Source organism: Nelumbo lutea, chromosome 3 (assembly GCF_056320005.1).
Source record: "Nelumbo lutea isolate HS-2025 chromosome 3, American lotus-T2T, whole genome shotgun sequence".
Taxonomy (NCBI): Eukaryota; Viridiplantae; Streptophyta; class Magnoliopsida; order Proteales; family Nelumbonaceae; genus Nelumbo; species Nelumbo lutea.
In genome coordinates, this window is record NC_142686.1 from 39,051,823 (window position 1) to 39,064,946 (window position 13,124).

General features: G+C 48.4%; 1 protein-coding gene and 1 pseudogene across 2 annotated transcripts; one reads left to right on the forward strand and one right to left on the reverse strand.

Annotated features, from left to right (window-relative positions):
- Positions 1 to 384: 384 nt before the first annotated feature.
- On the forward strand, positions 385 to 3,052 carry LOC148864360 (AAA-ATPase At2g46620 pseudogene; annotated as a pseudogene). Its single transcript, XR_016109255.1, has one exon. The product of XR_016109255.1 is annotated as an AAA-ATPase At2g46620 pseudogene (transcript).
- An 8,367-nt stretch (positions 3,053 to 11,419) lies between these two features.
- Positions 11,420 to 12,448, reverse strand: LOC148864361 (uncharacterized). The gene has a single exon (XM_088976313.1). It carries the CDS (start codon positions 12,446 to 12,448, stop codon positions 11,420 to 11,422), a length of 1,029 nt encoding a protein of 342 aa, XP_088832439.1.
- Between the last annotated feature and the right edge of the window lie 676 nt (positions 12,449 to 13,124).

Genomic DNA, 13,124 nt, shown 5'->3' on the forward strand with positions numbered 1-13,124 from the left:
AACCCCTCAAGTCCTATTAGAATGGCTTATAAAGAAAAACGTCCTTTCGCTTTGGTTACATGCAACATTTGGCTTAGGAAATACCATACTAATGTCATCTCAATTTCACTTTCCAAAAAGAGTGAGATTGAGTTTTTTTTTTTTTTTGGTTTCAAATGCTTGAAGTCTTCAATAAAATGGAATAACCTTGAAATTGCAAGATGTTTTTTTGGTAGATAAAATTGCAAGATTTCACTCCTTACTTTTTTTGGTAGATTAAAAAAAAAAAAAAAAAGGATTTCACTCCTCACTTTTTGACCTTCCGGACGCCCAATCACAAATTCTTACTGTATTCCCATTTATTTTCAATTCATAGTACAACTATTTCGTTATGGCTTATTTTAATGCTTTCTATTATTATTTTTCCGTACGAAAAAGATTAATGGATTAACAGTGTCCGACAATTGTTACAACCTTCCACCCAATGATGTCACCTTACATTGGCATCCCATCTGTCCAATCGAGCTCCTATAGCATCCAACCGTCCTCAATTCAATAGTAAATTCATTATGTCCAGCCCAGATGGCCAAGTATTCATCAACCGTCAATCCTAGGCTTATGGTATTTTAGTAATTGGCTCACGTTATCACGGCATTATAGTAATTTTTCGCCCAAGCAGTCCAAACCAGCCGTGAGTAAAGAGGGCTCAAAGCTTAGAAGTTAGAACTCGTCGTAAGTTAGGAATTAAGATTATAGAAGTAGAATTCCTCTCGACCCTCTGGTTTCACTCTCTCTCTCTCACACATTTTTCTCTGTTCCCTCTTCATCTTTGACCAAGTGGAATTACCGGCAAGAGCAGTCTTGAAACGGCGTTAAAAGCATTGGTGGTTCGTTCATGATCAATCTCTTACTCTGACACGTCTCTGAAACTTCTTGACTTCAAACCTTTAATTGGTGTTCTCGCCCAATAATAAAAGATGAGAGTGAGACGAATTCCTTACTCATTTCCTTACAAAACCAAATTTCTCAACAACCAAACAATCGAAACTTTTCTGTCTCCTCGAACTTCTAGCTGTTGCGAGGATGGTTTTTTGTTTTAAGAGGAAAAAAAGGCAATAAAATAGAGCCATTGGTTTCGTAGAAGTTCTTGTTTGAAAGAAGCTCCGACGACCCGGGAGATATCGGTTTCTAATTCAGGAAATCATGATTCCAACTAATCCGTTTGTTCTCCTGTTAGTGGTCGCCGGTGTCTTCTTGGTTTTTCGTATAATTTTGTCTGGTACAGCCCTGTGGTTTCTTTTCAAGAAATGGTGCAGAACGATCGATGATTGGTGTCACGTCTATCAGTTCTATAAAATTCCCGAATTCAACCGAAACTTTCAGGAGAATCAGCTTTACAGAAAAGTTTCTACCTATGTAAGCTCGTTAGCCTCAATAGAAGACTCCGACTACGCGAATCTCTTTTCCGGGAAAAAGTTGAACGAGATTACCCTCGAACTCGATACCAATCAGCTTGTATACGATACTTTTCTCGGCGCCAGAGTCTCATGGATGAGCGAAGAGAAACGCGAAGGAAACAGCAGGTGCAAAACTTTTGTTTTGAAGATCAAAAAGAAAGACAAGCGTCGAATTCTCCGTCCTTACCTCCAACACATCCACTCTGTCTTCGACGAGATCGAACAAAGAAGAAAAGAGGTGAAGCTCTACACAAACACGGAAACGGTGCATCGCAATGGGCGGTGGAGTTCGATCCCTTTTACTCATCCGTCGACTCTTGACACCGTCGCCATGGATCCCGATATAAAAAATAAGGTGAAGTCCGATCTTGAATCATTCCTCAAATCGAAGCAGTACTATCACCGACTCGGCCGAGCCTGGAAGCGAAGCTACCTATTGTACGGACCCTCGGGTACGGGAAAATCGAGCTTCGTTGCCGCCATGGCGAAATTTCTCTGCTACGACGTGTACGACGTCGACCTCTCCAAAGTCTCCGACGATTCCGATCTGAAAATACTCCTATTACAGACGACAAGCAGATCGGTCATTGTTATCGAAGATCTCGATCGATTTCTCGGCGAGAAATCAAAGACGGTGAGTTTATCTGGGGTTATGAACTTCATGGACGGGATCTTCTCGTGTTGCGGCGAGGAGCGGGTAATGGTCTTCACAATGACCAGTAAAGATCACATCGATCCTGCAATCCTGAGGCCCGGAAGAATTGATGTTCACATCCATTTTCCTCTCTGCGATTTTTCTGCGTTCAAGTCTCTGGCCAGTAGTTATTTAGGCCTCAAGGATCACAAGCTCTTCCCTCAAGTGGAGGAGATCTTCCAAGGTGGAGCTACTCTGAGTCCAGCGGAGATCGGAGAGATCATGATCGTGAACCGGAGCTCACCAAGTCGGGCGTTGAAGTCGGTGATGACAGCGTTGCAAACGAACAGTGACAGAAGAGGGTACGGGAAGATTGGGCAGCAGTTGAGCGAGAGCAGATCGGTAAACGGACGGATTCAGAGTGTGGATGAATTGGGGGAATCGGGTGGGGTAATCTGCAGGGAGAGCGTTCACACGGTGAGAGAGTTCCGTAATTTGTACGGTTTCCTGAGACTGAAGAGCAGTAGGAAGTCGGGCCCCTTCGATCTAGGCTCGGGCGAGAATGAAGGTTGACACTTTGAAGCAGTCACTAGACTCACAACTCACAACAATGCTTAGGCACGTGTTGAATAAAACCCAATCAACAAGTAGGTACAGACAGGCACGTTTTACGACTAAATGACAGAAGGGCTTTCTTCTTCTAATTGGATTTGGGGCTAATTGGGAGTTGGAATGCAACAATGCACGAGACACAAGTCCCATTTGATATTTTAAATTAAAGAACTCCCGCCGGTTTTTTAAATTATTATGTTTCTCCTCCGGCGGGTTTTAAACTCGCGGAATTTGTCAACTTGTTCCCTTTAAATATTACGGCCTTGTGGCCTGTAAATGACAACATTACCATTTAGACCGTTTCCGTAACCGGAACTATGAAACTTGTGTTGTTCAATTAGAAAGAATACTTCTGAGTTCTGCCGATGAATCTTGGGGCTTGTTCGTTTTTGTTTATCTAGGTAATTATATTTTGGATCCCTTATAATTTTCCGTTCAAAGTGTTTTTTTTTTTTGATAAAATTTGTCAGAATTAGGGACAAATGATTCGGATTAACCGAACACAATGGTTGTTCAAATGATTCTGATAATGCGCAATCCGACCACTCTTAACCGGAAGTGACTGAGTTTCTAACTGGCGACGAGCAAGAGATACCTACGTGAAGAAAGATGAAGGAATTCGGGGTTGCTCGCCCAGCGAGAATACTCCGATGCTTAAGTTAATACTCAGTTGCGAGCCAGAAGATAATGAGTTTGCACGAAGATGAAAAAGCTAGAGAGTGGTGAATATGCGATACCTTGGCCCCTAGGGGGTTGAAGTCTTTATATACTAACGCTCTGGCATGTTTGAGGGGACTGACTCCAAATCTCTATCGCAACGATTTGTTGTCAGGCAATGTCTCAGAGTGATCGGCTATCGTCGTCAGGACTGGGGAGTACGTGGGCCAATGCGACCGTTGTAGGGTATGGTCCCACCAGGCAGGAGACAATCTCCGGGGTTGGTAAGCACGACACCGCCAAGTGAGAGACAATGAGTGCAGACCTTAGAGTTGGCAAATGTTGTGCCGCCAGGCAAGGGGCGTGGGTGCAGCTTTCAGGGTTGGCAGGTACAGTTGTCAAATACAAAGCTTCTCGCGGGACTCAGGGCTACTTGATAACGAACCCTGTAGCAAGCTACCTTGTGGCGAGCTACTTGTGTCGAGCTGCTGGTGGCATGCCAAGGTGATTCCACCCGAGGTGAGTCGTCTCCGAGGTGGATCACTTGCTTGGGTCTAGACTGCCGTGAACCTAGTTGTTTTAGTCCGCGAACTGGGATGGACTCAACCCGAAGTACCTTCCGCTCGGGACATTATCGTACCCAAGCTCATTCTGAGGCGAGCTGATACTTGCTAAGTTGTCATCTACGTCATGTCATGTCCACGTGCCAATCTGCTCATGTCGAGTCACGTACGCGTATCACCCGTTTATGAGATTGGGCCAAATACCCTTCATCAATTGCCCCCCACTCCCCGAGCTAGGGGTCTTGACCTGGTGCGGGGAGTTCATGATGTGACAAGTGGATTTGGCTCAGAGTTCAGGCTGCCCCGTCAGATTGCCTGTGGATTACGCGCAGACGTCACACGAACTATAAGTCCCATGGATGCCAAAAAACGTGCTAAATTGTCTTTGGTCTTGAGGGTCGTGCAGCCGGTTTTCTTGTGAGACGTTAGATTGCTTTGATATGAACCATTGCTGCTTTGATACAGTGGCTATAAATAGGGGGTTCTGAGAGTCATTTCTCACACCAGATTGACTTGCCTTCGGTTTTGAGGTCGCGTTGTTGCTTCGTTAGCTCGGGTTTTCCCTGTTCGTATTGTTTCTTCAGTCCAGTCATCCTGCTTTGGTGAGTCTTCCTTTGTTTTCTATTTCAGTTCGATTATAGTTATGTCTAGCTTTGATAGCCTTTTGGATGAGGCAGAGGTGGGTACCTCGGCTTGGGTTGGTAGCCGGGACAAAGCTACCTCGAGGTCAGGGGTAGCCCGTGGTTTTCTCGAGGGACAGTCTCCCCTGGAGGCTCGAGAGGCCTTTGGTAACCTGGCATCCACTTCTCCTCGAGGTGAGGAGCCAGACAGTTTTGGTCCTTCTTCAATGACCCCGAATAGGCTTCGGGCTCTGGTACTTCGGTACAACCTCCCGAGGGAGCTTTCCTACAGTCTCCCCGAGGGCAATTTTCCTTGGGAGCATGATCACAACGAGATCGTGATTTTTGAGGAGTAGCTCGTGGCTGGCCTCCGTCTTCCCTTGTACCCGTTGATCGTAGAGGTCCTAAAACACTTTGGCGTTAGCATAGATCAATTACACTCGAACTCTTCTCGTAATGTAGTAGGGACTATTTCGCTTTTCCACGAGTATTGCCTCCCTCTCACCCTCAAAATCTTCTTTTCGATTTTGTCTATAAAAAATGCTTCCTGCGGTGCCCCCGCGCATAGGCGGTCTTATTATCTATCCCCCCGCTTGAGCTACAAGCTTCTTCACAAGCTGCCCAATAAAATCTCGGCCTGAAAATGGGACTACTTCGTGGTCTGTAACCCCGGGGGGTGGCCTTTTCCAACTCACTGGAGGGCTGCCATTCAGGACTCTGGTGTTAGGCTAGACCTGAAGGCGAGGGAGGCACTTCAGTCCTAAGCAGAGCTCGGCCTTATCTACGCAGACTACCTCGCCGAAGATAAGCTTGTGCAGGCCAGTTTAAGTCCTGGTAGGTTGCTTTGGGTTTTTTCCTTTTTTAAGGTTTTAATAGCTCACGCTAACCTAATTTTTGCCTTTTGTAGCTACAATGCCAAAGGTCGATGCACAAAGTCTCTTGATGAGTTCCCAGAAGGGGAAGAAGAGAGCGGCGAAAAGGCCGCATCTAGACGAAGCTTCAACATCCAAGGCATCCGAGGCCCAGGTCGTGGAGCCAGTTCCTATCGAACTCCCCATTGAGGAGGCCCAACCCACAGTCCCCGAGGTGGAAATTATAGACGGCGGTGACAAGGAGGTTCGTCCTCAGGGATTGGAGGACGTACCCGAGTCATCTTCAAAGGAGCCTACCATCGCTGTCGAGTCGGAGTTCGCTCTCGCTGCCGACGGAGAGAGCATCACGAATCATGTGCTCGTGGTGCAGAAGAGTCGGGACACGGTCTTCCCGGATAAGGTCGCACGATGGGCTGATATAGGCCCAAAGCGGCTTCTGGGGCTAGCCACCACTCACTGCATGATCGTAAGTACTTCATTCTTTTTCTTCTTTCTTCTCTCTCTTCTTTCTTTCTTTTTTTTTTTTGACCTCAATTTTCCTTTGACATGTGAACTCTACTTTTCACACGCTGGCGTGTCAGTCCGTGATCCAGTCCAATCGGGCTTGGGACGCTAAGGTGGAGGCACGAAAGCTCCATCGCGAGCTAGGCTTAACTTGGGGTGAAGTACTTTGGGCGAAGAAGAGGAATGAAGCCCAGAAGGTATTGATCCAGGAGCAAGAGGGGCGAATCTCTTCACTGACCGAGGAGAACACCATGCTCAGGGAGCAGGTCTCCGCTATGGCCGTGAGGGAGGAGGAGCAGTCTGCGAAGATGGCCGAGGAGAGGGCACAGCTCCAACAGAAGATTCAAAGCCTCGAAGCCATGATCTAGAAGCGAGCTCGGGCCTTTGACATCGCCTTTGAGGAGGCTCAGTCAGAGGAGGGGGCAATGCTCTAGATCGCTTCAAGGAGTCCTTGGAGTTCTATGATCTCCAGGTTGAGTATGGCACGAGCTCTTACCATTCTGGTTCAAGCTCTGCAAACACCTGGTTCGACAGGGGTTTCCTGACCTTGACCTTGGGGCTATCACGATGAAGGGCCTGGCTCCGGAGATAGCAGATGCAACGAACAAGGAGCCCAACTCATCAGAAGAGGAGGGTGACGACGAGGTGGAAGTGGTGGACCCCTTCGTGTGATGGCTTTGTTGTTCTTTTCTTTTTCTTTTCTTTTATTGTGAATGTACTTTCCCGGGCTGTTGAGCCCAGTTTTCTTGTAAAAACATTTGGAAACTTAATGAAATATTGTTTTTGCCCAGAGTGATTACATTTTTATCTAAGTGACACAAGTATAGGCTACCCGAGTTGTCGAGCTACCGTGCTGGCAACAAGTGAGGGTACCCGATGTAGGGATCGTTGTTCCGGATTGCGCGAGTTACCCTAAATTACCAGGCTATCGAGCTTGGTAACGAGTAAGGGTAACCTTAGCAAAATTTTTCTAAGTTATTTACCTCGAGTTGTTTGTATACGAGCCAGTTTGAATGTTGGTCCCTTGACGGACCTGGACGACAATCATTACCGAAGTGGTGTAGACATCGTAGGGTTCATGCCCGAGATGTCTACACCGATTCTAATAATGAGGCAACGAGGTCTTATGTATTGTCAGAGTTTCCGTTAGTTCGGTGTTGTAGCCCTTAGGCTCGGGGGGCGACTCAGAGTCCACTCCTAAGCTTTGCCCATGCCGTAGAGGCAACTGGAGTTTGTATGGTGCTGAAGTCTTTATCAGTTCGTCGCCTTGGCCCTTAGGTTCTGGGAGCAACTCGGAGTCCACTCCTATGCCTTGCCCATGCTGTAGAGGCGACTGGGACTAAGGTACCCATGCCAAGGAGGCGACTGAGACTTAGGTGCCAATACCGAGGAGGTGATTGGGACTTGGGTGCCCATGCCAAGGAGGCGACGGGGACTTGGGTGCCCATGCCGAGGAGGCAACGGGGACTTGGGTGCCCATGCCGGGGAGGCGACTAGGACTTATATCATGACGAGTTCATCGATCCTTAGACTCTGGGAGTGACTCGCCCACTCCTAGGCTTTCTGGGAGCGACTCTTAATCTGCCCCCTTGGATCAACGGTCACAGGTAGTACTGCCTTAGATTGCTAATGTTCCAAGCCCGAGGTACTTGCTTTCCTTCTGACATTTCGAGCTTGTATGTAACTTCCCCGAGCACTGGTTTCACTCAGTAGGGACCTTCCCAGTTCGGTCTGAGCTTACCCACGCTGGGCTTAGGCACCATTACTTTCCGAAGGACCAGGTCGCCGACACAGAAATAGCACTTCCTGACCCAATTGTTATAGTATCGAGCTACTTTTTGCTAGTAGGCTCCGGTCCGGATATACGCGAGGTCTCGTACCTCTTCTATCAGGTCGAGGTTGGTGCGGAGGTCGTCATCGTTTGCTTCTCTATCGTATACTTTCAGGCATAATGTAGGTACCTCGATTTTGGCTGGGATTACTACCTTCGTGTTGTAGGTGAGGTTAAAGGGGGTTTTACCTATAGCGGTTTTGATGGTGGTTCGATAGGCCCCTAGTACGCCGGGTAGCTCGTCTACCCATAGTCCTTTATCTCAGGCTAAGTGAGCTTTTAGTCCATGAGGTATGGCTCTGTTCGTGACTTTCGCTTGTCCGTTTGCTTGAGGGTGTGCTACCGAAGTAAAGTTCTGTTGTATCCCCATCTCGGTGCACCAGTCTTGAAACTTGATATCTTCGAATTGTTTGTCATTGTCAGAGATAAGTACTCGGGGTAGTCCAAAATGGCATACTACGTTCTTCTAGAAAAAGTTTTGTACAGTTCGAGCTGTGATTATCGCTAGGGGTTCCGCCTCCACTCATTTTGTAAAGTAATCCACTGCTACCATTAGGAATTTCCTCTGTCCTATCGTTGGTGGAAGGGCCATGGGCTGGTGAGGTAGTTCAGGTCGACAGCAGGTTGATGATGGATGTTGGCGTTCCTTTGGCATTTATCACATTTTTTGACGAGCTCGAGTGCATATGCTTTCATTATAGGCCAGTAGTATTCTTTCCGTAACGTTTTCTAGGTGAGGGCCTTGCCCCCCAAGTGTTCGCCGCACAGCCTTTCATGAGTGTCGCAGAGAACGAGCTCGGCCTCTGAGGGTCATAAGCAACACAAGTAAGGGAGCGTGTAGGATCTTCGGTATAGTCATCCATCTACCATGACGTACATGGCTGCCTGTCGCTCTACCCTTCTAGCTGCGTTACGGTCTGCAGGGAGGGTCCCGTGTAGTAGGTAACTCGCGAGTGGGTCAATCCAACTCGGATCTGCTTGTGCAACATGGGCTACCTCCTCTGCCCCTCGAGAATGCTGGACCGAGGTAGGTTCTCTATAAACACGATCTTCATGGAGTTGCTGCTTGTGCTGGCTAGCCGGGATAATGCGTCGGCCTCAACATTCTCAGATCTTGGAATTTGTTTGATGAAATATGATTGGAAGCTGCGTAGAACTTCCCTGGCCTTGGCTAGAGAGGCAACCATGGTGGGGTCACGAGCTTCGTAATTGTCGGTTACCTGGTTGACTATGAGTTGTGAGTCACTGTAGATGACGAGGTGCTTCGCTTGTACTTCGCTTGCTAGCATGAGCCCAACTATCAATGCTTCATATTCCACCTCGTTGTTGGATGTTGCGAACTCGAACCAGAGTGCATACTCCAGTTTTGCTCCACCCGGTCTGTACAGGATGACTTCGGCCCCGCTTCCTTGTTGGTTCGACGAACCGTCTACGTGAAGGATTCAGGGCTCTTCGTCCTAGGTCGACTTCATTCTGACTGGGACTGGTTCCGTGCTGGTTGAGGCTTCCTTCATGTGCTCGATCTCCAACAATTCAGAGGTTGTGGTGCTAAAAGTGCATTCCGCTACGAAGTCGACCAAGGCTTGGGCCTTAGCTGCTGTTCGGGGTCCGTACCTAACGTCGTACTCGCTGATTTCTGTAGCCCACTTCTTCAGTCTTCTAGATACCTCAAGCTTGAGCAGGACTTGCCTCAGGGGTTGATTGGTAAGAATGACAACTGTGTGGGCTTGAAAGTATGGCCGAAGCTTCCGAGCTGCTATGATTAGCGCATATGCCAACTTCTCAATCTCTGGGTACCTAGTTTCGGCTCCCTGCAAAACTTTGCTCACGTAGTAGATAGGTTGTTGAACCCGATCTACTTATTTTATTAGTATCGAGCTGACCACCTCGTTGCTCGCAGAGAGGTACAACTTTATAACATCACCCTCCTCGGGTCGGGTCAAAATTGGGATGCTGGTCAGGTACTTCTTCAGTTCGTCAAAGGAAAACTAGCATTCTTCGGTTCATTCAAAGTCTTTGCTTTTCTTAATTGCCTTGAAAAATGGTATGCAACGGTCTGCTGACTTGGACATGAAGCGGCTCAGGGCAGCCATACGGCCATTCAACCTCTAGACCTCTTTCAACTTGCAAGGGGGCTTCATGTCCAAGATAGCCTTTATCTTTTCAGGGTTAGCTTCGATGCCACGTCGGCTAACTATGTAACCCAGTAATTTTTTCGATGTGACACCAAAGACACATTTGTTAGGATTTAGTTTCATATTATACTTGCATACGATTTCAAATACACACTACAAGTCACTTATTAAGCAATCCAAAAATTAGGTTGTGACAACCATGTCGTCTACATAACAATCACAAGTCTTTGGTAGGTTGCCCTAGCATTTTTCAGCCCAAAGGGCATGACCTTATAGCAATACAGGCTCAGTTCGGTAATGAAAGCCATTTTTTCTTCATCGACAGGGTCCATCTTGATTTGGTTGTAGCCCGAGTATGCATCCAGGAAACTCAGCAACTCATGCCTTGAGGTCGCGTCCACTATACGATCAATCTTGGGGAGTGGAAAACAGTCCTTTGGATAGGCCCAATTCAGGTCAGTATAATCGATGCACATGCGCCATTTACCGTTGGCCTTCTTTACCAGAACGGGGTTAGCCACCCAGCTCGGGAAATGGACCTCCCTGATGAAGTCGGCTACAAGAAGTTTCCCAACCTCCTCGTCAACTATCCTCTAGCGTTCTGGGGCGAGGTTGTGTTTCTTGTCTAATGGTCTTGACTAGGGGATCATAGTTTAACTTGCGAGTTATTACTCTTAAGTCTATTCCGGGCATTTCTATCTCAGACTATGCAAATACATCTAAATTTTTTAGTAGGAAACTTACTAGTTGAGTTCGAAGAGGTTCTCTGACCGCTCCCCCGATCTGGAGTGTCCTGGTCGGATCATCTTCTGAAGTTGGGATGAGAGTCGTTCCCTCGGTCGGTGTAGCTCGCTCTTCAGGATACTCTACAGGCCGTTCGAGCTCAATGCTGTCCTCTAGCTTGGCCTTCCCTTTGAGGGTCGCAACGTAACACTTTCGGGACTCAAGCTGGTCACCCCGGGTTAACCCTATCCCGAAATCCATGGGGGAACTTCATTGTCAGGTAGTAGGTTGATACCACCGTGCGAAGTGCGTGGGTGATGGGTTGTCCTATGATGGCATTGTATAGGGAAGGTGTCGCAACTACTAGGAAGGCGTGCTCAAACCTCACAATGCTGGGCCATGTTCCGATCTCCACAGGCAATGAGATCCGGTCAAGGGGCCTTACCTCTTCTCCACTAAAGCCCACTAGGAGGGTACTTGTGGGCTGGAGGTCGCTCTCCCTGAGCTGTAGCTTGTCGAAGATGCTCCTGAACAGGATGCCAGTTGAACTTCCTGAATCCACCAAGACGCACCTGACTTCAAAGTCATTGATCTTTATTCTTATGACCAGCGCATCATCGTGGGGATACTGGACTCCTCGCGCATCATCCTCGGTAAAGGATATGGGGTCTGAGGGCCGTGGACGCTTCGGTGGATTCTGCCCTTCACGCTTCAATTCACAGATTGAGGTCTTCCCAACTGTCGAGGTGCATCCCACAACGATGGATCCGTCAGTAATCGTGTCTATCACTCCGCGGACTGGCCTTTCTTCGGGCGGTGGTCCTTGCTCATTCTATCTGTTACTGGACTCAGGAGCATCTCTCCTTTGCTCCTCTTTTTGATCCGCCTGACTTTTATTACTCTTTTGTACAAAGTTTTTTAAGTATCCGCGACGGATAAGTTCCTCAATCTCGTCGTAGAGGCTTTTACAATTTTCGGTGCTATGACCGTGATCCTTATGGAAATGACAACATGCATTCTTATTCCTGGTAGTGGGGTCCCCCTTCATCCGGGGTGGCCATCTTACAAACGGAGTGTCTTTAATCGTCATTAGAATTTCCCCTCGCTTCGCGTTGAGAGGGGTGTAACTTGTCCCTTCAGCTGGAGGAGTTCGGGGGTGCCAACCTGATTTGCCATCTCCCCTGGTTGGGGACTTGCTCTTCTTCCTCTTGCCACTTCCATGGTGTGCCTTGTCATCGTCTCTCCTCCTTTTCTTCGCTGGAGCTCCGGCCTTTTGGTTCATTTCCTCTTCAGTCTCGATGAATTGGTCAGCGAGCTTGAGGAAAGCAGTGATGTCCTTGGGCTTGTTCACCATTATGTGCCACTTGAACTCTCGATGAGTGACTCCTCTCTTTGCTGCGGCAAGTCTCACTACGGGGTCCAGGTTCAGGATCAAGAGGCAGGTGTCATTGAAGTGTTTGAGGTAGCTCCGAATGGATTCTCCCTCTTTTTGGACTATGCTAAGAAGGCTTTCTTGCGACCTCGGACACTTCTTGCTAGTAACGAAGTGCGAGGTGAACGCTTGTACGAACTGTGCCCAGCTCTGGATTGCTCCGGATGGGAGGTTTCGATACCATGTGCGTGCTACTCCTCTGAAGGTTGTGGAGAAGGCGACACACATGCAGGCTTCACTGGCTCCGGCGAGGTGCATTCGGGACTGGAAGGAGTCCAAAAGATCGTTTGGGTCAAACGACCCATCGTACTTGTCTAGAGGAGGTACCTTAAAGTCTTTTGGCATGGGAGTTGTTGGGAGATCAGGAGAGAGGGGAGATGGCACCGAGAGAAGAGGGGTGGTCTTCGTGACTCCTGGGTTCACTCCCATCTTACATTTGGGTTGTTCGGGTTGGTTAGGCTCCGCGAGCTGTTCAAGAATTATCGTGCGGTGCGCCTTGGGATGCCGCCTTCATTGCTTCTTGGATAAATCCGTGTTGGTGCTGGTTGCTTCAGTGCTATCAAGTCGAGTCTTGGCCTGGTGTGAATCAGGCTGGTACTGACTTCTGCGAACCGAAAGGTCTCGCCCAGAGCTTACGGCTAGGACTTCGAATTGGTTGCCCGTCAATGAGGTTTCCGGTTGTGCGCACTGGGGAGGACCGGCCTTGGCGGGGCGAGTGTCTTCTGATTTGCCTCATCACCACGAGGCAGTGGGAGCTATTGGCTCTCTCCTGCTATGGGATGAGGCTTGGGAGGTTTATCCCCGGTGAGGAGGGCAGCTACTTCGGCGGTTGTTGAGCGGCTGCTGGTTCTGTGGTGTTATTGGGCACCGCGGTTGAGCTGGCTGTCGGCTTTGCTGCAGCATTAGAAAATGCTGGTGATAGAAATGACACAGGACTTGTTGTTGGTAGTGTTGAAGCTGTTGGACTTGCTGCATTTGGGCCTGAACGGCCCCGCACGCACTGCACTAGGTCACCCAGCTGGTTTTGCCCCACGATGGAAGGAACCATGGAGGGTTCAGTAAAGGTGGTGTTCACCGTAGGAGGGAATGGGGTGTTCACTGCTTC